Consider the following 27,465-nt stretch of genomic DNA (forward strand, 5'->3'; position numbering starts at 1 on the left):
TATGGCACTTAATTCAATATGTATTTCTTCCACATTCAATCTTTCCAACTTTCCTTTTTAAGAGACTAGAATGTGTTTGGAGGCAAAAAGCAGAACCTGAACCTTACAGAGCATGTAAAGAATACAAGAGGGATGCAATCTGCAGAACTCAGACTTGGGGGAAACACTACAGGGCAGACAGACAGACACAAAAACAAAAGACAAAACAAAACATCCATTTCTTTAACAAATACGTTCTAAGGAAGAAAAAAAAAGAATAACTGTGGGTCAAAAAAGACTTAAAGAGATATACCAGCTAATAGTAGGTATGGACCTTACAGAATTTGGATCATGGATATCATTAAAAACAGGAGATAGGTAGGCAGATTTTAAAAAACTCACTAGATATTAAGGAATTATTGTTCTTTTAGTGTGTGATAATTGTATTGTAATTATACCTTTAAAAAGAGTCTATACTTTTTGGAAACACCAAGAAATATACAAATGATATGAAGTAACTGCATCAAAAGAGTCTGCAGGAGAGGCAATGGGTATGGGTAGGGGACGAAGGAAACAAGACTGGCTGCTGAGGTGTGGTAACTTGAAACTGGCGATGGGTATGAGGATTCATTCTATTGTTTTCTGTACTTCTATATATCTTTAAAATATTCTACAATGAAAAGTTTTTAAAAAAATCTCTAAAGGCAGCACTACACTTCACCCTACACAGTAAACCTACACGTACATGTACCACAAGCTCTGGGTACATAATAAAAGCTGGTTGACAATGACAAAGTCAGAAATGATTTACACAGTTTATGATGTTTACATCTTCTCCAAACTAAGGAATGCACATGATCATTTTTACACTCTTGACCCTCCTACAAAGGCCACAGACCAATCAACTGATAATTCTACTCTACTGAGGCTAATTCTACTCTACTGAGGCTAAACGGTTATTTTTAAGCATTTGAGACGGATGTACAAGTAACACAGTAACCAAATGTTTAACAGTCAGACCTTTCTTTTTTTTTTTTTTTTTGAGACGGAGTTTCGCTCTGTCACCCAGGCTGGAGTACAGTGGCGCCATCCCCGCTCACTGCAAGCTCTGCCTCCCGGGTTCACGCCATTCTCCTGCCTCAGCATCCCGAGTAGCTGGGACTACAGGTGCCCGCCACCACGCCTGGGTAATTTTTTGTATTTTTAGTAGAGATGGGGTTTCACCGTGTTAGCCAGGATGGTCTCCATCTCCTGACCCTGTGATCCACCCGCCTCGGCCTTCCAAAGTGCTGGGATTTTAGGCATAGCCACCGTGCCTGGCCTTCATTAGGTAAACTATTTTTTAGAAATTAAATATTCCTGTAACCTCAGCACTTTAAGAAGCTAAGGCTGTTGGATCACTTTAGGCTAGTAGTTTGAGACCAGCCTGGCCAACATGGCGAAACCCTGCCTCTACTAAAAAAATACAAAAAGTGTGCTGGGTGTGGTGGCACACGCCTGTAGTCCCAGCTACTCGGGAGGCTGAGGCAAGAGACTCGCTTGAACCCAGGATGCGGAGGTTGCAGTGAGCTGAGATCGTGCCACTGCACTCCAGCCTGGGCGAGAGAGCACAACTCTGTCTCAAAAAAAAAAAACAAAAAAAAAAAAACAAAAAACCGGAAAAAGAAATACTGCCATTAGGCTATCAAGCAACTATTCAGCATATGATGACTAGTTTTTTGTTTTTTGTTTGTTTGTTTTTTTTTTTTCTGAGACGGAGTCTCGCTCTGTTGCCCAGGCTGGAGTGCAGTGGCGCGATCTCCGCTCACCGCAAGCACCGCCCCCTGGGTTCACACCATTCTCCTGCCTCAGCCTCCCCAGTAGCTGGGACTACAGGCGTGCGTCACCACACCTGGCTAATTTTTTTGTAATTTTAGTAGAGACGGGGTTTCACTGATGACTAGTTATTTTTTAACTAATAAAGGTGGAGAATAAATGAGCGTAGCAAGATCAAGGCGCTGTCAGGCTGAGGTGGCAGAATATGGTGGCTCATGGGTGCAGTGGGTGCACTACAGCGGGAGAGACTTGGGTCATGAAGCAGGCAGGTGGAGCAACTGGGAAAGCATCTGCTGGACTCAGCACTGGGGGTGTGTGTGTGTGTGTGTGTGTGTGTGTCGTGTGTATGTGGGTGCAGCATGCGTATGCGGCAGGAGGCCATCATGAAACCTTTGCCCAAGTTGCTTCGGGGGAGTGGTGAGGCAGGAGTCTGCTGGGTGTGTGTGGTTTGAGAAAGATGTGAAGGCCTGTAGGAGAAAGAGAATGGAGATGGCAGAGACAAGTGAGGACTCTGAACCGTTTTGATCTGGAGAATCTTGAACACCTCCACTGGCTGAAGGGAAGAAGTCAGTGGGACCAAACACGATCCCATATTTAATGGGACAGTGAAAGAGTGGATGAGCCTTGGGCAGAAGAGCAGAGCTCCTCTGCAGCCAAGAAAAGGAGGGGTTAGAATGGGAATAAGGTGGGTGGTGAGAGAAGAAGCTGCTGAGGGTGCACATCCGATAGACTCAATTTTCTCTGTGAACTTGGGGGGTAAAGTTACCTAATGACTATCAGAGATTTCTAGTTCTATTAGAGACTATTATCATCATTATTAGCCAAAATTTCATGAAAAACAGTGAACAGGCTGTTTAGAACAAACAAACAAAAACCGTTTGACCACTTGAATGGAACCGAGTGTTATGCTGAGAATTTTTTTCATGTATTATCTCATTTAATACATGTGACTTAAATTCTCTCTGCTCATTTTCTTCCTCCGTAAGTGGGAATCAGGACAATACCCACGTTAGGGAGCCATCACTAGGATAAAAGGCATCACTATGTGTAGGTGCCCGGAACAGTCAGCACAGGGCAAGCACTTCAGTCAGACAGCACTATTATTCCAGATAAGGGAGTCACTTCTCAGTTCACGGAGTCCCTTACAGAGCCAGCTGGTCCACCACCTGCACTCTTCACGGGAGCTAACCAGCTTTCTTGGGCCAGCAGGGGAGAACATGCAGAGGGCAGGTGCCAGAGAGGCTGGGGTAGGGTGGTGGTGGAGCCACGACCCAGAAAGCCAGCATCCAGGGCTGGTGAAGGCTGCAGGGGGCAAGACAGATGTGAGGAAGCCCCAAGTTCATAGCCAGCGGCTGGAGAGAGCACCGAGCAGGTTCCCTTGCCTGAGGCCACCTCAGGCCAACTCTAAGGCGGCAGGAGGTCCTGAAGCTCAAGGCGCCTGGCTTCTTGTGGGAGAACAGGAGACAGTGCAAGCCGGGAGAGGGCCAGTGCCCAGGGAGCTCTGGGTTGGTGAGAAGACAGGGCCCAAGACGGGCAACACAAGTCTCTCCTTTGAGCTGTTACAGCTCGGGGCACTTGTCTCACAAAACCTCCCAAGTGCTTGCTGTGTGCAGGTAAGGAGTGATATCAAGATGACAGACCTAGTCCCGCGGGTGTGGGAGGACACACCTAACTGCAAGGCAAGGTAGCTGCGTGCTCACTGCCATAACACGGGCACCACAGGGGGATTTGGGGAGCACAGAAGTACCATGGAACCACAGAGTTGGCCGGAAAGGTGCTGTCTAGGGAGCAGGGGAAAAGAGAATCCCAAGCAGAAGATGCTGGGAAGCCAAAGATACATGATCATAAATATACAAATGACATGAAATAACTTCACACCTGCAGGAAAATAAACAAGCTCGAGGGAATGGGGACAGGCATGGGTAGGGGATAGAAGAAACAAGCCTGGCCGTGGAGGCACTAACTGTTGAATCTGGTGATGCACCAGCATTTACTGTATTGGTTTAATCGAGAGGTTCTTCACTCTACTGTTGTACTCTCAAGATAGTTGTGATTCACATGTACATCACATTCGGAGGATAGAACCAGCTATATGAGCGTGTGATGCCTCTGCTGCATACTTCCAGCATTTTAATTAGGGTAAAGGACCTTGGTGTGACCTTTTGTCTGGATATGGGTGACCTGAGGAGGATAGGCAGAGTTCAGGTGTTTTCAGGGGCCAAGCGCTGACTGCCATGCACAGACCCGGCTCTATGGGTGCACCCAGTGGGGCTTGAGGACAAGTGGGTGGCACTGCGATCATTTCCCGCCCTGTTCTCGGGGATAGTGCAAGTACCACAGGCATGGATGAGTAGTGTGTAAACATCTCTTGATCCCGTGTATCTCCTCTCACTGCCCTTGGTGCGCTATCTTTCACCTGGCCTGTCTTAACTCCTCTGCAAGCGTGTGGGCCTCCCTCCTGCATCCTGGCATGCGTACACATGTGTCCATCCTCCTCTATGCATGTGTCTCTCCCCTCACCCCATCCAGATGCATGGGGGTGTGCATGTGTGTGCACACATGTGCCGCCTCCCTTTGGAGTTGCTCTGTCTGTGGTCTTGTGTTCCCAAGTGGGGCACAGGCACCCTCTCCCTCCCTAGTGTGTGTGTGTGCTCCTCTCTCCCCTCCAGGGCTGTGTATGTTTGTGGATCTCTGGGGCCCTCCCACTCTGGAGTGTATTTGTCTCTTCCCCCAACTCTGGGGGTCTTTCTCTCCATGCTGCAGAGCAGGTGTCTGTGTCTCTCTGCCAGCTCTGCATGCTTGTGTGTGTCTACCCCGTCTGAGAATGTGTGCCTCTCTCCCCAAATCCTGGCGGGACTGGTGTCCTGTCCTCGTGTCTGGAGCTGTGTGTCTCCCTCCACCGTGGGAGTGTGTGTCTCTGCTCACATCCTGGCGTGAGTGTACCTCTTTCTCCCGCCCATCCTGGAATCTGTCTCTCCCACCTCCACCTTTTGGATGTGTCACTCTCTCCCCCAGTCCGGCTGTCCTCAGTGTCTCTTCCCAGCCTGTCCTGGTGAGCATGCAGTGTCTTTCCCCGCTTTGAGGTCTCCCCTCAAGCAAGGGAAAGACAGAGTCAGAGTTGCTGGTGCATCTCTTTCCCCTCTCTGGGTGTGAACTGGGTGTGTGTCTCTCTTCTTTCTCTGTGCCTGTCTTTCTCCCACTGGTTCTCTCCTGAAATATAAACATAATTTACACATACCTGCACAGACAGATACAGCCTCCCACGCCCACTGTGCTTAGGCCCCCGTGTGTTTCTCTTTCTGGGATTGTGGGTCTCCCTTGCTCTGGGTATTCTAAGGGGCGTGCATCCTTTTGCCTCATGCGTCTGTGTCTGTCTGTCTTTGAGGCATGTGTAGTTGTCTCTGCCACCCCCATGGTAACAAGGCTTGCTGCAGGTGAGGGCTGGCCTGGTGGCGGTCAGGGGGTCTGTCTGTACTTGTTGGGCAGGGCTTAGACATGGAAGGAGCAGGGAACAGGGTGGGTAGGGAGCAGCAGAGACAAGCTTAACTACCCCCTCTCCCCCAACCTTGCTGTTCCACACTTCACAGTTAACAAGGGGCTGGGTGACTCCAAAGAAGTGATCCCAGGCCTCCTCTTACTGACTTCTCCCCGGGACTCAATGTCATCCCGGACACCCTCTGGAATGGACGACCCGCATCACACAGCCTCTAACTGCTGCTCAGGGCTTCCTCTAACTTCCCTTCACCACAATCAAACCTCTGGACTGCCCCTGAAAACAGAGCACTCCTCTCCAGGAATTTACCACGCGCCGGTTCTGAGACAGAGAATGCGGGGTGGAGGACAGCACGCGGTCCTTGCCTTCCACAGCTCAGTCCTGAGAGGAAGATGCATACTCACGCATGGTATGGAGCGGTGTTCCAGGGCAGGTGAGAAGGACGTGGCTGTGCAGGCACAGAAGGGTCACCATAGCTGAGGCAGGCAGGCTGTGGGTGCCCCAGCAACATGGCTCTCAAAGAGGCAGGGGAGGAAAGAGGTGACGGGGCACCCTCCTATAGCCATGTGCAGAGGGCAGCACAGATGAGGATGAGGCTGGAGGTGACAGCCACCCTGCAAAGGACAACCCCCGCTCTGCTCCAGAGTTCTATTGCACTCCAGGCCAGTGGTCCCCATAGAGGTTACAAGACAGTCCAGCAAGATGGCTCTCTGCCCAGTCCCCTATCTCGCTCCCTCTGCCTCCAGCACATAGGGCTCCTCCGATACAACCTCAGGGCCTCTGTCTGGAGCATCCCTCCAGGTCACTCCTGGCCCACCCCTTCTCATCATTCAGGCCTCTATACAAAGGGCCTTTTATCAAGAGGTGTCCCCTGATCGCTGTCTCTTAGAGTCCCTCTTCCCCGGCCCCCAGGACTCCTCACCTTTGAACTCCTTCTTCCTTCCTTCATGCTGCCTGCTGCACCCCAAGGGAACCCTGCTAACTACTGTGTCCTTTGCTCAATGAGGGTGGGGCCTGGCTTAGTACCCAACATGGTACTTGACCTGTGTGGCAGGCACTTTGTAAACTTTGCTGAATGACTAACACACAAAAGGAAAGGTGTCTTGCACATAGATGTGGAGATGTTAGTGTAAACAGAAAAGCGACATGGAGGCCCTAGAGAGAGGTAGAGACTGAGGCTTCATTAGCACAAAGCTGCAAGCTAAAGGTACCACAGGAGTGGGAACCGGTGCTCAGGAAAAGTGTACACTGAGAGAAATGGACTGGGGAATGCCGCAAACCCTGGGGAATGCCAAAATGCTGGTGGTTGGGGGACAGGTGGAAAAATGGTGCCACCCAACCAAAGTGCAAAGGAGGTGTCAGAGAAGGAACAGCAAAGCCAGAAAAGTCACAGATGCAGGAGTTTGCAAAACATGTGGAATCCCGCAGAAAGGCCAAGTGGGGATAAAATGGAAATGATGCCACCAGGTTTGGTACCTGGGAGGCTGTTGATGGATGTTCCCTCCAAAGGCAGACTCAAAATAAAGGGGCAGGATAGCTAAAGAGTAAGGGGAGATGAAAGAAACAGACAGCACACGGACCACTCTTCCAGAAAGTCTGGCCCTGATGAGGAGAAAGGTACTTAGGGAAGGGGGATGATGAAGCCAAAGGTATATTTTACTTTTTTGATTCAGGAAGATCTGAGCTTATTTTGCAAGTGGAGAGGAAGAGATGGGAAATTCCAAGATGGGAGGGGTGAGTGACAATACAAGGCCCTACGAGGGGCCGGAGTAACTGGCTGGCTCCAGAAGCCCCGGCATACAGCCCTGGGGCCCAGCCTCCCCAACTAGACCAACCCTTCCTGGCACTAGGCAGTACATCTCTGCCACCCCCCGATCCTCCCCTACAGGAGGGCTGGGCACCATTACAGAGGAATCCAGAGGTAAAGAGGGCACTGCCAGTCCCAGTCTTCTCTGGGAGCTAAGCTAGACATCTGGTGAGAGGGTTATAGGAGAACATTAGATGTTGAGAATCGCTGGTGAGAGGAATGAGCAAAGGAGAGAGAATGGGAACGCAGGTAAAAGACTGGGTTTACATCATGAAAGACCCAGCTCTGAACCTCAGTGGGTGCCCTCTCAATGGAATAAAACCCCTTGGAATGGAACCCCTTCTGTATGGCCTTCAAGACCTGATGCCTCCTGGCCCCAGTCTCCCTTTCTAGCTTTCTCCACCATCATTCTGCTCACCCCTGACACCCTGATACTCAACTACAGGAGAATGGGGTGCGTGCTGCATATGCTGGGCCTAAGCATCCTTCCCCGGGTCCCCTGGCCATCCCCCACCATTCTCGGCTTTACAGCCAGCTCCTCTGTGAGTCTAATTCCTCCAGGTGGTATTAACTTCTTCTATGTGTCCACTTCATTAATATCTCTATAACACTAGTATTAAACCTATGATGTAAGTTCCAACCGAATGCAGAAAAAGGTGGTTCCATGACTGGGGAACTAAAAAAATGGTAGAGCCATTCACAGAATAGCTGAAGTCTTAACTGCTAGCAGAATGGACCTAGTGGTAAAGACCTGAGACTTCTGCATGCAGCGGGCCCCACTTCCAATGCGGAATATGTTCACATTTCTCTAACTCTAGTCTTACATCCGTGGGGTCAGTTTATTCTGGACTCTGGATCAACTTATCTTTCCTAATTCATCCTCCTCTGCTCAAAAAGCTACAATGCCTTCCACAGCACATAGTGCACGTTCCTCAGGCTGGTAACAAAGGCTTTTCACAATCAGATCTCAGCACACCTTTCTAGCCGCTCCTGAACTGTCCCCTTGCAAACCATCCTCTCCAGTCAGACTGGTCTTCTCTGTCTCCTAACCTCTGCTGAACCCATTCCTCTCACCTGAACAGCCCTGCTTCTTTCTGCCGATTCCTAACTCATGCCTTTTTCAAAGCCCATCTCAAGTTCCATCTCTTCCTCCCTTGAGCACCTATAGTTTTTACTGTCTCTACCATTCATTTAGCATTTTAAAATACAATGCTCTGGGATCTCTTTATATATTAACTCATCATCCAAAGACATAAAAGCAGAGAAGTTTAAAAAATTTTTCTTTCTCTCCCAATTCAACATTTAGCCACATTTCCTGTATCAATTACATTTTTATTTTAAAATAAATTTAAGGAATATTTATGTGTTTATTATAGGGGAGACACAAAGGAAGAGAGAAATCCCCAAATCCCCCAAACCCATGGAGATTACATGAATAACAAAATGGAGATGTGAAACTTGAAATTCTTTAGTAATTGGGACAATACCATATACTGTATTAAATTCTTTTAACTCTCCTGGGTGGGAAGATCATCAGTGGCATTTCTAGCTTGGAAGCCTAACATCTAAAATTAACCAAGCTAAGCAGTATTTTCAATTGTCATCATGCAGAATTACATTGTTTAATGAACTAAGACCATTCAAAAATTTTGGGGAAAATGTTTATTTATTATTCTGAAATCAGACAGCTTTGCAACAAATTTAAGGTCAAAATTAACGAAACTACCTATTTAAGATCCTTATTATGAGACAAAGTTTATGCTTATATCTTTACAAAAATCTCCTTTAGCTTAATAAGTTGATAAATTTCCCCAACTCCTTATGTACAGCTTAAAGCTGACATTTAGCACTTTTTAACTTGAATTACTCTATCAACTCTATGCCTGAAATCTTCATTTTTGTAAGAATGTACATTTTCTTAAATATATGAACTTCAATATGGACATAATTTAGGTTTATACTACCCAAATAACATATAATAATTAGCTGCTATAGGTCTGTCCATTCTAAAGATTTACTTATAAAAAGTAACAGAATTCCAATTTCTGAAATTATTATTGCTTCTTGCATACACATTATCCTTGCAATTCCTATCTCATGAGATTGCTGTGAAAACTAAATGCGATAGTATAGGTAAAAGCAAAGACTGACAGGTAGCCAAAGTATTTTATGGCTGAAGCATAGCATTAATGCTCAAAATATTTTGGGAGTTATAATTTAAAAGTCATGTTGCTAATGATTCAGGGAATAATTCAACCAATCAAATCGAGTTTCTTTTTCTTTTAAACATAAACAGGTTTTGTGCTCACTTTGTTTTGTTTTTACTAGGAAAAATTTTTAACTAAAACTTGGCTGAAATAAAAAAATCTTCTAACATCTCATCTTTAAAGGATCAGAACCTCTGCTTTCTTATTTGATCAATTTCAAGCTAGATTTAAAATACTAATCTAATTCTACTTTATTTCAGTGAAATGATGGATGAAATATATAAAGTTACTTATCTTTAAAATTTTCTAAATTTTATACTTAGCAGTTGAAGACCACACTTCTGAACTGTGCAACTTAAAAAAAAATCTAGATTTTAGTACAGCATTAAACACAGAACCAGAGTATACCACAATGACTTTTATATTAATTTTAATACATATGCTCATTTTCCAGAAGTGGTTTTGGATGTCATTGCTTGATTTTAAAAAGCACAGAAAACTAGTCTACGTAAGGCACTGCCATACACAGGGTGGCAGCACTGAGAACCAAACACATGCAAACAGCAAGAACACTTGGAAGGGCCAATGGAAGCACACAAGTGTGCCTGAAATCTGATTAGGACAAACTTAGATGTACGGATATTTTGGCTTTAATTAAGAAATTTCTTTTAATTCTGGAAGAGTATCATGCATTGTACAAAAGCTATTATGAGTCAGCCTCTGAATGTGATCAATTGCATTTCTCCCACAACAAACTGCTTTCTCTACCTTTCTCTGCACTGACGGATAAAAGGTGAACTAAGAATAATTAAATTCAAGCACCATATGAGATCCAATGTTTAAGTAGAGCAACTGTATCTCTGATATATATTTTAAAAGATAACCCAGGCTATAATTAAAAGTGCTCTCAGATAGGAATTTAAGAATAACATGATCTTGAGAACATATCAAATAAAAGCAGTTATAGAAGTAAAGTTTTAAAATAACTGTCTATCAGCACTCTCAACAGCAATATTGTGAGATAGGAAGTACAGACACTTGTTTATACTTTCCCAAAAGAAGGGCTTGTAAGAAAAACATCTGTAACAGTACTTAAAAAATTGAAATACTATTAAAAGTATTAAATGTTTGATAATTAAGAATTTAAATACAATAGACATTCAACTAAGTGCTGACCTATTTGTCACTCCTTTTTTTTGAAAAATAATGAAAATAATTGAATATATCATGATCTTTAAGTAATTTTGACCATATATTTGAAAAAAAAATATTTTTATTAACTGATAAAGGCTAGCTGCTCAGCAACTTCTACAGAATTTTATATGTATTTTTTGTACTTTGCTTACAAACCTCTAGGCATAAAAAGTAGATTTAGATACAAAAACAACTATTTCAATTAAAATTATGTGTATTTCAGCAGTAAGTCAAGTTATTCAGTTAAATATTTAAAGCTTTCATTCTATGTCTAATTAAGCCTATTACTTGATAGTTTACTTTCATTTTGATTTGGGTAAGCAAATATGACAATATATTTTAATACAGCATCTTTCAAAGCATAATATATGACAAATTATTTCTGAAAAATATGTCTGATACCTTTTTCTTAAAAATAAACTGAGCAAATTACATTAAAAGCTAGACCTGATAGATGTGCTTAACATAGAGCACAGTTAAATCAGTTATTTGTTTGCATGACAGTAGCCCTGAGAATGCTTACGTTTTATGAAGCAAGATAAAAACATAAAATGTCACTAACTCCTGTTTGGTGTGCCTGATCATTACAGAAACTTTCCTTCCCTGAAACATTTAAAAAATCTTCCAGATAACTGGCAGGGCTGCTTCCACCACTCTTGGTGTAATTAACCTATTTTATTATACATCTATTTCTATTTTAATGCTAAAATCCTACGAAATTGAATAGTAAATATCAAGTAAAATGCTACCAATATTAGAAGAGAAAAATCTAGATTGAAATTTATACAATTAAATTACCTCAGTCTATGACAAATTAGCAAAACACATGAAGAACATTTTCTTAGATTTATTTAGAAAGAATTTTAAAGGTGCAAGGAAAACAAATTCACGTTTGAGGTGTAGCTTATTTATAATAGGATATGCTGGTCATGTTAATATTTGTTTTTAAGTTTATAATAGGCTATAAGGTCATAAGAATCCAAATATATAAAGTGACAACTGTTCTATAAGTTGCAAATGTATAACAACATAGAATAATGGAGCAAATTTCTCTTCAATGGAATGCAGTGCTTAAATAAATTATGTTTAGGAAATACAGAAAATAGCTTAAGAAAAGGAAAGTGCTCATATATAATAAAACAGCATTTTTCCTTCATTGCCCAAAGTTGATAAAAATGAAACCTAGTCATTATAACTCTTTTAGGGTATGATGAAAAGTGATGTGAGCTCTATGTAATTCCAGCATTAAGACAACACAAGAAAAAATCAAGTTACTGAGAAAATCTGGTAGACTAAAATCCAACCGGTGCTATTTTGAACCTATACACTTGAACTATCTTAAGTTTCCAGGTTTAATTTCTTAAAATTCTCATGATCAAGAGGAATTCAATAAATATTTACTAATGTATCTTCAAAGGAATAAAAGTGATTATGACACTTTCCAATTTTGCCTTTGAGCCAAAGGGGCTAAATTCCTCATTTGCTAATTGATTTCTAGTTTAAAAGTCTCCAAAAATGTATTTTAAAGTTAAAGGGCTCTAATGTCTAACCATTGGTTAAAGAGATACACTTTTTAAAAAATTGATACGGCAGTCCTCTACATGTAGTATTTATTCTGAGAATATTATCACATTCAGAAACAAAAAGATAGGAAATCATAATCAATATGTATATGTGCAATTCCAATATTGGTCTGCAATAATAATTCAAATATTTAATGACTGAAAGGCTAAAATAGGGCTCTCATTTTCAAAACAGAAGAGTTCAAGACTCTCTAATGGCACATCCTTCACAATCTGTAAAGGATTCTGTTGCCTTTTAAGAAAACATGCCCCCTCCACTCTCAAAATATTTTCTAATACTAAAGGCAACTTCTATCCCAGAAGATAATATCAAAAGTTTAGATTCTCTTTCAGAAAAGTAATTGCTAAATAATAAATGGGAAAGAAAAAATTCCTTTAATCGGCAGTATAGACCTAAAAACATACCAGAAATTAAGAACTTTGTTGGTGAAATGTTATCATTATCTTGTGAAAGGCTTTTTAAATGTGACTAAGTCTGTAACAAATTATTTAAATTGCTCTAAAAAAGTCCATGAAGCAAACTATTCTTAGACTGAGGTTTTAAAATTTATTTCATTAACTTAAAGTTTTAAGCTTTCTGATGAACAATGAAGAAAATGATTTAAAAATAATTTCTAACTTTCTCAGGACACTTCACGAAGACACACATTTAAAATAATCTTTAAAATCTTTTATAAAAATAGGAGAAAGTAATTTTTCTTATTTAAAAAAAATTCTGAATAACCACTACAAATTATTCTTAGAATTTAATTTAGTTTAATTCAAATCTAAGAAGATAAGGAAGGAAAGCTTTGGGGATCTATTTTAAAAAGGTCATTATAAAACCAACAATTGGTATTAAAAATATTCTTGGCAGATCTCCCCAATTATCTAATTTTTAAGGCAAAATTATAACTTTTGCCTTGTAGTTGGTTATTATTTATTCACATAAGATGAATTTTTAATTTACCACAATTGTTATTTTTCTCTGAAATTCTTATCTACCAAATTCTTTACCATGAATTTTGGACATTTTAGTCCATACTTATTGTTATATACTTTCATTGTTTAAAATTATTATTTTTAAAAGGCACCAAAAAAACATTTTTGCTTCCTAACATCTTCACACTGCTAGGTTTTCTATGTTTTTAGATTAAGAAGATTCCACTTTTAAATGCAAGGAAATATTTTAAGCAAATTTCTTGTCCTATTAAGCTAAGACATACTGCATAAGTTCATTCATTCTACACATGCACACACATTTTTTAGGTAGTCATCTCAAATTCTCAACACACACTGTGGTTAGTTTTAATACCATGATCCTGTAGTAACTCTGTTTACAAGACATCCAGGGACTTTTAAATACTAACAATTTTAATGCAGTATCACACCACCTTTTAAAAAAAATAAGATATTTCTGTTTTATAAAATTTTTAACTGTTCTGATAAGCATTTTTTTTTAAAGAGCAAAATTCTTAACAACAAACACCAATACATATGCAAAATCAGACAACAAAAATACCCAAGTGCCCTTGGAAGTTCCACACCACCATATCCTTGTCAATACCACCCTGTAAAGAGGAGGCAGGGATAGCTATAAACAGTGACTATAATGCAAACCTCTGGGCAGCAGACTAATCAATTTAAAAGTAAAAATCAAATTATGTCCCTGTAATAATTTCTACTAGGCTATCACACACATACATTTCTTATAACTTCAAATGTTAATAGCTCAATACTTTTATAAAATTTTACAATCTAAAAATCTTAATTTTTCAAATGATATTTTACAATGAAATTTGCAAATAAGATATAAAAGTTAACCTAATATAAATGAAAAGTAGTAACAGTGGATTTCAGGTTTGAGCATTTCAAAACATTTAGGCAATAAAATAAATACAAAAAGCAAAAATTAGTTACCTCCAAAGTATTCTTATGGTAAAATATAAAAGAATTCCCATGCATGAATTCTAAAATCAGGTTAACTTTACAGCTAATCAACCTGATTTACCCTGCACTTATATTTTACATATTTGTAAATACTTTTCCATGACTACCTAAACACTTACTAATTGGTTAAATATGCTACCTATATTAATTCCTGCTAAAACTAAAGGTCTACCTTTGTTTTTCAGAAGTGACTTATATACTTTCAAAGTATTCAATGTTTCAGAAAAGGTGTTTATCAGGTTCTTAAGACATTTAAAAATGGCTCAAGGGATGATTTATAGCCCTTTTACCTTGATCATATTCACTACCTTGGATTTTGTTGAACAGATTCAGTTTTCTCCTTTTGAAACTCTTCCCTTACTCAAATAATTAAAGAATCTAAGATGTTATCAATATAAAGAGAAAAAATTAATACTTATTTCTTATACACTTGCAAACACACCAAAAAGAATATGTATTCCAAGCAATGTAAGTAAATTTCTTCAGTAAAACTTTTTTTCCTTGGGGATGGGTGTAACTGGTAATTTTTTATATATCTTAATTTTCCAAAGAACAGGATTCTAAAGAAAAAATATTAAAACATTCTTAGATAAAATTATTTGGACTACACAGCTCAAGAGGCAAATGATTACTGAAACAAAACTTCAAAGATAGCTATAGATATATATTTTAGTCATCTGGCTTTTCAAATCTCACTTAAGACAGGAGCATTACATTTAATTTAGGAAACAACAAATTTAATCCTTAGAAAGGAAAATTTGCAGAATATCAAACCAAAATGTACATACTGACAATCAGGATTACATTAAAAATGAAGGAATAACCCCCACCTGTGCATGCTATTAAAACACAAATAGTACCCTTCAAATTTTAAAACTATACTGATAAACCAAATTCACTAATTTATTTTGTTATAAATATCTACTTACTATTTACTAAAATATTTTGGTAATAATATACAGATACAGAATGTGTCAATATTAGCCCACACTTATAAATCTTCTACAGCAGCTAAATTCTTTGTAGGATTTCAAGTAGCAAAATTAGGCATATAAATTTCAAATAAGACTATCAATATATGAGAATTCTCCGATTCCAACTGAAATAAAGATTTTGAGTACACAACATCATTACATTATTTCTGTATGTTGGTATAATTTAACAGTAGCTTCAGAAAAGGATGTTCAACAGGTAGTATTTCTAAGGCATCACAAAAGCTTAGTACAATCACTTCAAATTAAATATTGTGCTGTGCCCCACCTAAATAAGACTCTCTAAGCGATTACAGATTTTAGATTTGTGCACTCTGAGTGCATTTTCTAAATCAGACAAGTAGCTAGTTGCATCAAATACAAACATGAAGAAAGTTTTACACCACCCTATATGAGAGGAAGAAAAAAAATCATAATACTAGCACTTTTATTTAGATTGACAATAAACCAATCACAAAGTGTCCAAACAACCTGAATAATACGATGATCTAATATAACTTGAATTCCTTCATTTTTTTATAGAGATTGAATTTATTGATATTAGCATCTGGTTTGTCAAAGTGGCAATTATTCAAGATCTAAGTCTCATTTACTTTAAATGCACAGCATAATTCTGACTACTTATAGTCAATGTAACTGTCTTGAGCCAAAATACAAAGAAAACGTAAGATAAACTGAAAAGGCTTTGTAAGTCTTAATGGCATTCTGAAACCTCCGGACAGAAGATCATTGGGCAGGGAGGAGTTTCCCTTCTCTATTGATAGCTTAATCCTTTTCCAATCAATTTTGATTTAACTGTGGGTGATGAGATTAATTTTTTAATGAGTTCTTAGAAAGTTGTAATTGCTTCCAAAATCAGAAACCACAAGATGATGTACTCAAACACGTTACCGATGTGATGTTGTTATGGAGGTATTTACAGAAAGTTGGAAGAACTCAGTTGTAAACACAAGTTAACATATAATGGACTACAAAAATAATAACTTGTTTATACAGTATGGCAAGAAAAAACATTCTATATAAGAAGTCTAAAAATTCAGCTCTAACTTTAATCCATGTCTATAAATCATAAAAACAAGAGGAAATAAGGATTTATTTCAGAAAGTCCATATACCTGTGGAAAATGGAACACAAGTAATTTCTACTGAAGATTAACCTTAATCCCCATTATAGTACAGCTAACAATTTACATATTTTAAATTTGGAAAATATCGTGGAAATCTAAAACCTAAGAGCCGATAGTAGTTTATGGTCAGTAAACACTTTCTGTTAAATAACACAAATAAATTCAACGCAGAAGATGAAAACTCATAGGGCTCAGGATTTTTAAAATCTTTTCATTTCAAAGGCGCAAAGTTACAGCCCATGTATAGGATGGACTTTAAATATGGATGTGTAAACTTTTCCATGGTGTTGGTGTGTGTACTTTCCTTCCCCCTAAAGAAATGCCTACTGCTTACAATATTAAAAGAATCTTCACCACTCTGCAATTTTCAACCAGAAGTCCTCAATGTACCTTAAGCAAAATTGAATATTAGGTATTTTACAGCTTTTACAAAATGGCTGTAAAATCACATTATGGGCATACACAGCTCTTTGATCTCACTGCACAGAATTCATAACTGTTCAATAATGCTATACCATTACACCACACACCTTAAACTATTTCCATTTTTCCACAATTCCTTCCAAAATCAGCTTCCAAAGCAAAGCAATGTAACATGAAAAGTTCCTGGGAGGGCTTGTTACACAAAAGAACAGCTTGGATACAAACTATACACATATTCATCTTCAGTTGAGGCTGTTTATCCCTCCTGTCCCTCCATCACTCCTATGGGTGGGTGCACTGGAGTAACAGAAAGGGAAGGATCTTCCATCACCACACCCTCCTAGCACCTCTGCTTTTGGTCCTCAGACAGTGATTCTGTGTAGGTGATGAAAACCATAGGAAAAGAGAAGCTGTCCCTTTAAAATGCCCTGCTCTGTCCCATATCCCACGTGGAACCAACATCAGCAGCACTTTCCCATTAACATCAATGTGATGCAAGAGACATCATCCTTTTATATACATAAAACCAGAAAACCTCAGCTTAACATTCTTCAGGAAGGATGAACAGGTGAAGCAAACGTGTCAGGAAGGGGGAAACCAAGCAACTCCACACCCCTCCCCAAAAGGTACTCCAGCCTTGCACTCCAGCCTCTCTGAGCACCATCACCTCTCTATCCCTCCTTTGCAGAGCCCAGTTTAAAGAAAGGAGGGAGCCACTAACAAAACCTGAAGCATAAATGCGACGAAAATGCAATCTAAAGCCGGAAAGGTTTATTCTTCCAATCACACATATTAACTCTATTAAGAAAATGGCATCACTTTTTTTTCCACCCAAAAAAACCCCGCAAAGATCATTAAAAGAGAGTTATAAAATAGCAAATATAGTGTTTATCTTATCTCAGATCAGTCCACATTACCAATAAGTTTAGCAGTTTCTGCACTACCACCTCCCCCCTCGCTCCCCCTGCTTCTCTTGCATCGGATTTTCACGTTTTCTCATTGTCGGTTGAGTTATAAAAGGCTTTTGCCCTTCGAAAGTTTTAAAAAATAAATAAATATTAACTCCTTGGTCCCTGCAAAGTCAAAATGGACTTCAGGGGAAAGGCGGTACATACTTTTACCTTTAGCGAGAAAAGGGGGAGCATCCCGGATTTTTAGGGATTTTTTGCGATTTTTTAAAAATTTTTATTTGGTTATATGCCTGAGTTCTCCCTCCATTTTGGTTGTTTATGATACTGACAACAAGCTGTCCCTGCTCTGTGCCGATCTCCTGCTTTCATTTAGCACCCCCTCCCCCTATCCCCCCTCGCAGCCACACACCCCGGGCTCACACCTCCCTGCAGACCCCGCACCCCGACCCCGGCTTGCCCACCTGAGGAAAGGGCAAAAACAAATTCATTTCTCCAGAAAAGAAAAACCTCTTTTGAAAAAGGGGCAAAGTTACCCCAAGTCACTCAAAGTGCCCCCCAAATATTGCCGACTGCGGGTTTCCGCCAGGCCCTTTGGGAAGCGACCTTCCCCCGGGATGTTTTGGTGGAAAATGCGGAGAGTTTACTCTCAAAACTGAATTTATATTAATTTTTCCCTTATTTTTCGGGTCTCTAATGTCTTCCGCTCTCGCTGCTGCCGCTGCCGCTGTCACAATATTCACAGCACCAGAGAGGAGGAGGAGGAGGAGGAGGAAAACTTTTCAAACTTTCCAGACCCTGAATAAAGGGTTTTTTTTTTTTCCCACCGACCTCACCTTCGGGTCCCCAGCCGCATCGCCCCCTGCCCTGTCAGAAGCGACTTCGGGAGTCCTCGCAGCCCCGCGTAATTATTTTATTTTATTTTTTATTATTATTTTTCTCTCTGGGGTCCTGAGCAGGGGCTGAGAGTAGCACAAACTTTTCCTCCTCCTGCCGCCGCCGCTGCTCCTCTGCCCCCTCGGCTAGTCCCATAATTTAAATAACCCTGATATTTCTCCCGCTAAACGCCTCGCCGCCGCCCCGGACCCCCGGAGAACTCACCGCGGGGCTTTAACATCCTCCCTCCGGCCCGTCCGCCGCCTCTACACCGCCCGCGGAATTTCTAATAATTTTTTTCTCATATTTCGGGCTGGACGCGGCGGGCCTGGAAATTGTTTCCTTACGCCTCTTTCCAGCAGCCATTGTAGTGTATGCGCTGCCCCTGCAGCCCAACTTGCAGCTGCCGCCGCCGCCGCCGCCGCCGCCGCCGACGTCGCGCCCACCGTCGCCTCCCCCTGCCTGTTCGGCCGCCGCCCCCGCCTCCCATCGGACCGCCCCCAACCCCCGCCCGCCACTGCGCCCGCCCCCCGCGCGCGCTCCGCCCGGGAGCCGTCCACTCGGCGCCGCCGCTGGCGGGAGCCGACCCACCCATTGGGCCGCGGCGCCGCCCGTCAAGGCGAAGTGTTAAGAGACGGGCCGCGGCTGGGAGGCGCGGTGGGGCGGGGGAGAGGGGGCGGGGTCGCGCGCCCCGCCCCGCCCACTCCTCCCGCCTCGGCCCTCCTTTCGCCAGGCGGGGGCGGGGCGAGGCCCGCCTGCCCCTGCGGCCCAGGGCCCCGCGCGGCTGTCAGTCTGGCGGCGGCGCGCGCCGATTGGGCGGGCTGCCGCCGGGGAGCGGGGGCAGCAAGTTCGGATGCGCACTACTTAAGGTCCTGCTGCGTGAGCCATTGACGTGTTTGGAGCTGGAGACGGCCTGGGTGCTGGCGAAGCGGAGGCCCGAGGTGAGTGGTCCCCCGCCCTACCTCCCCGGCGGCCGCAGAAAAGCGGGAAGAGAGGGGTGCCCTTGGGCCGCAGCGGGGCCCGAATCCACTTCTGCGGCGCGGAGGCGCTGGCGCCAGGTTTCGCCGCAGCGCGAACCTCTTCCCGTTGCTCTTCCTCCTGCCACAGCGGTCTGTGCGCTCCGGGGGCGAGGAAGATGACCCCTGCCTAGTCCGGGCAACCCCAGCTCTTCTTCCACTCTCCTTCTCTGTAGCCTCTGAAGCGCAGTTGCCGGCCCCACCCCCAGTTCCCTGCGTTTTCCTCGCCCCTTGCCTCTCTCGGCACGGTCTCAGGGCACAGCAAGGTGTGTTCACCTGTGCGCACTGTCCAGGATCAGACGCTGGCGGGCTACACCGCGGAAGGCGGCGAGGCCTCGGGTTCGCCCCATGTTTCTCCTCGCCCTGCCCGCCCACCTCCAGCGGGCCACCCTTGACTTCTTACCCTCTGCACCTGGCAGTGGGTTAACGGCACGGCGTGTGCAGCTTCCGGGTTTAGCAGAACCGCGGACCCTGCCCGGGCTCCGACCCCGGGGCGTGTGGTCATGAACGTGTTCAGAAACGTTCCCATCCCCCTGCCCTTTCAAAGCTACTTAGAGAGGGGGGACGTGAACCATTGGATGGGAAATCAAGAACTGCCTTATTAAGCAGTTTGCCCTTTGGAGTGGATTTTAGAGTTATTACCCGAATGTGCTATGGTTTTGTGGCCCCTCCTTCAAATCTTTGCTTGGTTTTTCTTTCTGGCTATCCTCTGCAAGTAGTAGAGCCTTGTAACATTTGTTTAGTACATTCAAAAAGTAATAGATAAGGCCCCTTCAGCCAAGCACTCGATGTTGCACTTCAGCCCCGCTTCTCACTGTAAATTGACATTTCCTCTTCAATTCCAGTTAATACACGAGGAACTCATGCAAAGGAGGGGACTTTCGGAAATCCAAATTTAGAGTGCCTTGTGTTTAGAATCCGGAAGGAAAAGGAAATGAAATGTGAAGAAACTCATGCACCAAACTCGAACTGGTTATATGTCATGTTACCTAGGTATTATTTTTAAAGAATTTCTGACTGACAATAAAATATAGAGTAGGATACTTTCACGTAAGGCACGAAACTTTAATGCAAAGTTGTCTGATCCTCGTTGAGATGATTAAAGTGTATGAACAGCTAAGAAGAATTCTGTTTTCTCACATCATAGGATAGATGTAAAAAAGAAAGCTGTGAATTTATTTACTGTCATCTCTCAGGAAGAAGTCAAGCGTGAAATAAAAATTATCTTCAGGAGAGGAAGAAGCTTGTAGATATAATTGAACAGCATCGATTTCTTTTTTGCCAAGATGTTACTGTTTGCAGGATATTTTCTTGTATTGTTCAATGAAAATCATAAAATTATTATTCAGTGATTACTTAATGGACACCAGAATAACCAAACCCTTTTCCATTGATTTTTTTGCAAAGCCTGGTCTCCTTTGGCCTGGACATCCTGGTCTTTCCCATAGTAGAACCGGGCTGGGTGAGTCTTTTTTTTTTTTTTTTTTTTTTTTAAGACGGAGTCTCCCACTGTCGCTTGGGCTGGAGTGCAGTGGCACGATCTCGATTCACTGCAACCTCTGCTTCCCAGGTTCAAGCGATTCTCCTGCCTCGGCCTCCTGAGTAGCTGGGATTACAGGCACGTGCCACCAAGCTCGGCTAATTTTTGTATTTTTAGTAGAGACAGGGTTTCACCATGTTGATCAGGCTGGTCTTGAACTCCTGATCTTGTGATCCGCCCGACTCGGCCTCCCCAACTTTTGCAAAGCTGTTTCTCTAGGAATTGAATTGGAAGATTACAGAAGCACAGTAGCATTCCCTGACTTCCTGCAACCCAGGGAAGTAATCAGTTAAAAAGAAGATGCCACTGGAAGTAAAATTTCTACTCTTTTGTTTTTTAAACAGTATAACTTTTCATAATGTCAACTAAGCAATAACTTGGCTTTTTGGTGTGTTGGTTACCCTACTATTGGCCATAAAATAGGCACTCTGGTACTTCAGTTGATGAATGTTTGTGCTAAAGTTGGACTGTGCTGAATTCCATTCTTATTTTGTATGCTAATTGCTGTAAAATAAGGGAGTAATTGTTGGAATGCATACTGTATTCTTAGGTTTTATTAGTGCATTTGGTTGCTTAAGAATAAGAGTAAACCACAACTGAATTATAATTGAACTATCTTTCTTTTTTGTTTTTTTGAGACAGTCTCTCTCTGTCACCCAGGCTGGAGTGCCCTGATGCAATCACAGTTGACTGCAGCCTTGACTTCGTGGGCTATAGTGATCCTTCCACTTTAGCCTTCCAAGTAGCTGGGACCACAGGCACACGGCACGACACCAGGCTAATTTTGTATTTTTGGTAGAAATGGGGTTTCTCTGTGTCGCCTAGGTTGATCTCGAACTGCTGAGCTTAAGCAGCCCTCCAGCCCTAGCCTCCCAAAGTGCAGGAATTACAGGCAGGAGACACCACACCCAGGCCATAGATGCATTTCAGTCCAATATATGGCCTTTGTGTTGAGGCATGGCCATACAAAGGAAAAACACGTTCAAGTTTTTTTTTTTTTTTTTTTTTTGAGATGGAGTCTCGCTCTCACCCAGGCTGGAGTGCAGTGGCGCGATTGCGGCTCACTGCAAGCTCTCCCTCCCGGGTTCACACCATTCTCCTGCCTCAGCCTCCCGAGTAGCTGGGACTACAGGCGCCCACCACCATGCCTGGCTCATTTTTTGTATGTTTAGTAGAGACGGGGTTTCACCGTGTTAGCCAGGATGGTCTCGATCTCCTGACCTCGTGATCCACCCGCCTCAGCCTCCCAAAGTGCTGGGATTACAGGCGTGAGCCACCGCACCCGGCCACGTTCAAGTTTTTATTCACAAAATACAGAGAATACACGAAGTTCCTCACTAGGTGATCATTATGCCAAAATCAAAATTTCAGGTACTTTTAGGGCTGTTGAGATGTATTGATTTATTTTCTGTCATCTGCATAATTATTTTTTTGTGTCTACCCTCAGTAAGAAGACTGTCAGGATGCCCGTGGTAACAGGGAGGCTGAGAGATCCTGACATAAATCCTTGCTTGTCGGTAGGATGGTTTGCTTTAATTTTCATGAGTGTTAAGTTGGAAAAACAGGCTGCTTTTAGTTTTGTGGGCCTTTGTTTTCTGCAGTTGTTGAATAAAGTTATTTCTCTACAAAAAATATTGCTGGCCAGCATATCCTATTTAACTAGAGCATTTTTAGATGTTTATAATTTCTGTAACATTCATGTTTTCTTTAGTTTTCCTTATTTGTATAATATGCAAGCATTTGGTTGTCACTGTAAAACTACACAGGAAAATGTAACACTGAGAATGTTTAGTCCAAACATGGAAAACTGGAAGGTATGATATTTTTAAACTGTCACTGACATTTATTGTTTCACTAGTAATAATAGCATCATGTCCTTGACAACCTAGCTGAGAGTAATGGGCTGATAATAGAATTAGCCTATTTAAAGCTTAAAGGTTTTCACAAAGGTATCTCATAAACAAAATGTCTTAAGAGTAGGCTTTTATTGGCATTTATTTGGTATGATTTGCAATACTTACTTGTGGTTTTGCTGCCTTTGAATAATGTAGTTATCATACTGGTCCCATGAAAATTATACTCTTTAGTGATATGCATTTTCCAAATATATACATTCATTAAATATTTGGCATAGAAATTCGGCTTTGTTCTGTTTAGGTAGAACATGTTTCTTAGATATGTGTTGCAAACTATCTACCCATATAGCTAAAGCTTTCCTTTAGATCTGTGGTCCCCAACCTTTTGGGCACCAAGGACTGGTTTTGTGGAAGATAATTTTTTCCACAGACGGGGAAGGGGGTGGGCGTCAACAGGCGTTAGATTCTCATAAGGAGCTTGCAACCTAGATCCCTCACAGACGTGCAGTTCACAATAGAGTTCATGCTCCTGTGAGAATCTAATGCTCCCACTGACGTGACAGGAAGGGGAGCTCAGGTGGTAAGGCTCACTCGCCCACTGCTCATCTCCTGCTGTCTGGCGGGATTCCTAACAGACCACAGACCAGTACCACTTTGTGGCCCGGGGTTTGGGGACCCCTGCTTTAGATGACTTCACAGAATCATACCTTTCACTTTTAAGTTATTCAATGTACTTCCAGTTCACACAGCTTAAATTTAATCCCCATGTGGCACCTACTTTCCTTTGAATTTATAGCCTGTGTTGTTGACTTTGGTTTTGAAGTAATATCTATTAAAATTGCTTATATAATAGTGTATTCGTATAATGGAGTAAATGGTAGCCAAAAATGCATTGAGATAAATGGTGTTAATTTAGGTTGTCTTGATGTAGACCAGTTATTAGTGATTTACTTGGAATCTTGAAACCAACGTTATGATCAAACATTCAAGCCAAAATGAAAATCTGGAAAAGCAGGAGAGATGTACTGTGAGTCAGGAGATGGATTCTGATTCTAGCTGTGCAGTAGTCATTTAACACATTGCACCTTGCCTCAGTTTCTTACTAAAATGGTTACTGGATTAATTAATCACAGTTATTTGGCTCAAATTCCTGTGATCACATATTCAGAAAACAGGCCCAGATTATAAAAAGGAAGGTGTTAGCCTAAGCAGAGTGCATACTGGGATAGTTGGCGAGATTGTCCAGTTTTTATTAGAGTCTACCCGTCAAAATGAACACAAATGAACTATTTCACGTTATTTGCTTCTAGGGAAGCAGCTTGTTTATTTTTTTGTCTGTTTGCTTTTAGATCCTATTCTACCTTTTAAATGATGCCTCTCTTATGTCTGTAAGGAATCTGATGCTTCCACCAGATGTCTGGATGAAAATAACTATGACAAGGAAAGGTGTTCCACTTACTTCTTGAAGTATAAAAACTGCCGGAAATTCTGGGTAAGCCTAGATTGGTTAACTTTGTGTTAAAACCCATCTCCTAGGCTTGAAACTGAAGCCTAAAATTAGTCAGTACCGACAATCCTTTCCCACTGATGGCTGTAGGGAAACTTAACTTTTCAACTTTATCCTCTGCTGCTTTAGCCCTGAAAGATCCTTGAGAGCTCTCGTTAGCTGCCTCCTCATCCTCTAAGCTATAAGAATGCAGTTTTAATATAGGTGGGTCTTCCTAGGCATTTAAGTATCTGCAGCCCTAAAACAATGTCTTTGTTATAAATTTAGTTTTCCTGGAGATGAACAGAATGTTTCACTTCCCTTGTCATAACACATCATGTTAGACTTCCATTTCTGCCTTTTTCTTTCTCACTGCCATCCATGGTAGTTAAAATGCTCCATTTTTCTGAAAACATTGGTATATAATTTCTGTTTCCTTGAACCACTGGATCCAGCTATTTCCTTTCCCTTTGCTAAATGCACTGTTGGTTTTATTTCACGATTATTCAGTAGCTCTTCTTGATGGACTGTATATACTTTTGTACTTTGTATATTCCCATCCCAATTGCTGTTAATGTATTCCTGTGGGAATGACTACTTCTATTTAATTGTTAATAATTTAAAAACGTTTATCTGGAGTCCTATAATTAGGTTTTGGGTTTTTTTTTTAAACTTGGTTTTTAGAATTTCCTGTTTGAGGAAGCAATAGCAAATTACTGGCAAATGATTAGCATTTAATACATGACTGATTTTGGTTTCTTCTTTTTTATTTTAATGCCTGTACACAGCATTCTATCATGATACAGAGAAGACGGACCGGAGTGAAGCCATGTATGCCTACGGCAGCAGAAAGAGATGAAATCTTGAGAGAAATGGGAAAGATGCCTTATTGAATGTTTGCATTAAAAGTATTTATATAACTTAGAAGCAGATGAATATTTCTAATAAATGATCGCTGTAATATTTAAGACTGTACACCCCTCACCCAGACAGACCTTAAGTTCTTCAAGTGGAGACAGTGAAGTCACCCCGTGTCCTTTTTGCTTGCTGTCAGTGCCATGCCGGTGGTATGTTGCTGCTGGCTGTGCTGTGGCATGAGTTTGCATGATTTTCTCGAGGCATGGAGTTAGGTAAGGCTACATGAGAAATCAAACTTTTCCACTGAGTTTTGAAAGAAGAGTATGATGTGAACAAGTAAAGACTGAATGGGGCTGAGATGAAGGCAATGTTTCCAAGTAAAGGAAATGTTATTGAGCAAGAGTGTGAGGCAAGGGAAGCTGGAACCACATTCAGAGAGTATCCTGTAGCTTGTTCCACCTAAAATCTCAGGTGGGTGGAGCAGTGGTGGGAGAAGACTGGAAAGGTAAGTTGAAGGTAAGGAATGTGTGGTGGGCCTCAGATCCCAGGCTCATTCCTCAAATCAGTTCTTACTTCCCTCACTTATCTTTGTTTAAATAAGGTTAGTACATTCACTAGGGACAAAGGGGTTTTTCTAAATAAATGGCATAAAAAAGAACTGGTTGTCTTTCTTTAAAGAAAGGCTTAGTTACAGGATTCTGTGATTAAAATCCTTAAATATTGGGTAGCTGTAGTATCAGTTTTTGAACCACAGTAATGGGAAGAAAGACAAATGGATTCCTTTAGAAGTAGAATTTCTATTTGCAGGATGAGTTGGGTAGGGAAAGGGATCGGGGTTCATCAGGTGAACTCAACACTGATGAGACTAGAACCTCACTTTATTATGATATAAACACAATACTTATTCAGTGTGGTGACTGGGGTAGATTGTGAAGCAACCCTCCTTATGCCCACTGCCTTTTAGAATCATTTGTTTAATTCACGGTAGTTGTATGAAGACATACTATTATTGAATGAAATTTAATATGTACTTGAAAACATGCTTTTGTCCCTTCTCTTCATTTGGTCTAATTCAAGAACATTGTTTTAATGGCTGCTGACAATGAACCATCTGTCTGAGTCTAAAACCAAGCTCGGGTTTCTAAGCCACATGACCTTGATTGTTAAATGTAGTTATATTTGAATAAAAAATGAATTATTTCCAAAATTCTTTTCATTTGTATGGACTGGTATAAAAATGATGGATTAAAACAGGACCAGAAAAGAATGAATGCATACCTGTGTAAGAAGTATTTTAGTACTTTTTTAAGCATACTTGTTAAAGGGCTTGGAATTTTAATGTCACTTCTTTGAATTTACATACCAATATCAACATTCATCCTGTAACTAGTTGTCCTGATGCCACTCTTGTTGAGTCTTTTCAGTACCTTTGCCTTATTGCTGAGCACTTCAGGTAAAGACATGGATACCCGCCTTCCCACCAGGCCCTCCTGCCCGCTGGGCCTCTGGGTTGAGGTTGATGTAGGTTCAAGAACTGCAGTTGGCGGCTCGGCGTGGTGGCTCACGCCTGTAATCCCAGCACTTTGGGAGGCTGAGGCAGGTGGATCACGAGGTCAGAAGATCAAGACCATCCTGGCTAACGTGGTGAAACCCCGTCTCTACTAAAAATACAAAAAATTAGCTGGGCTTGGTGGCGGGTGCCTGTAGTCACAGCTACTCCGGAGGCTGAGGCAGGAGAATGGTGTGAACCTGGGAGGCAGAGCTTGCAGTGAGCCACAATCGTGCCACTGCACTCCAGCCCACTGGGCAACAGTGAGACTGTCTCAAAAATGAAGAAGAACCAGTTGGTCACCAGTGGCACTCTGTAGGGAGCAATAGTTCTGGAGATTGGGGAAGAAACTTTTTTTTTTTTTTTGAGATGAGTGCCGCTCTGTTGCCCAGGCTGGAGTGCAGTAGTGTGATCCCGGCTCACTGGAACCTCTGCCTGCCAGGCTTAAGTGATTCACGTGCCTCAGACTCCCAAGTACCTGGGATTACAGGCATGAGCCACCACGCCCGGCTAATTTTTGTGTTTTTAGTAGTGATGGGGTTTCACCATGTTGGCCAGGCTGTCTTGAACTGCTGACCTCAGGTAATCCACCTTCCTCAGCCTTCCAAAGTGCTGGGATTATAGGCGTGAGCCACTGCGCACGGCTCATTTTGTTTTTTAGAGACAAGGTCTCACTCTGTTGCCCAGGCTTCAGTGCATTGGCATCATCATAGCTCACTGCAGCCTTCAGCTCCTGGCCTCAAGCCCTCCTCCTCTCTCAGCCTCCTGAGTAGCTATAGTTGTATCTGCCTGCCTGGCTCCCATTTTCTCCTAAAGCCAACCTCCAAC

At 41.9% G+C, this 27,465-nt stretch overlaps 2 protein-coding genes across 8 annotated transcripts in view; one reads left to right on the forward strand and one right to left on the reverse strand.

The window, feature by feature from the left end:
- PLAG1 (PLAG1 zinc finger) overlaps nt 1–18,751 on the reverse strand; it is a 50,738-nt gene extending 31,987 nt beyond the window's left edge. For 2 of the 4 annotated variants that reach the window (XM_003902772.5, XM_003902771.5), the window contains exon 1: nt 18,558–18,751. The gene's annotated coding sequence lies outside the window, so the exon portion shown is untranslated. The remainder of the gene's footprint in view (nt 1–18,557) is intronic. The other 2 variants (XM_009213055.4, XM_009213057.4) reach the window with 2 other exon arrangements.
- A 327-nt stretch (nt 18,752–19,078) lies between these two features.
- CHCHD7 (coiled-coil-helix-coiled-coil-helix domain containing 7) lies at nt 19,079–26,295 on the forward strand. 4 transcript variants are annotated; one of them, XM_009213061.4, is made up of 5 exons: nt 19,079–19,273; nt 20,194–20,341; nt 22,336–22,405; nt 24,094–24,236; nt 25,019–26,295. In XM_009213061.4, exons 2-4 carry the CDS (start codon nt 20,283–20,285, stop codon nt 24,208–24,210), a joined length of 246 nt encoding a protein of 81 aa, XP_009211325.1. In that variant the 5' UTR covers nt 19,079–19,273; nt 20,194–20,282; the 3' UTR covers nt 24,211–24,236; nt 25,019–26,295. The 4 variants fall into 4 exon arrangements, with proteins under 4 accessions (XP_009211325.1, XP_009211323.1, XP_009211326.1 ...); XM_009213059.4 differs by having other exon boundaries at nt 24,138–24,236; XM_009213062.4 differs by lacking the exon at nt 20,194–20,341.
- Nucleotides 26,296–27,465: the final 1,170 nt, after the last annotated feature.

The sequence above is a fragment of the Papio anubis genome, chromosome 8 (assembly GCF_008728515.1).
Source record: "Papio anubis isolate 15944 chromosome 8, Panubis1.0, whole genome shotgun sequence".
Lineage (NCBI taxonomy): Eukaryota > Metazoa > Chordata > Mammalia > Primates > Cercopithecidae > Papio > Papio anubis.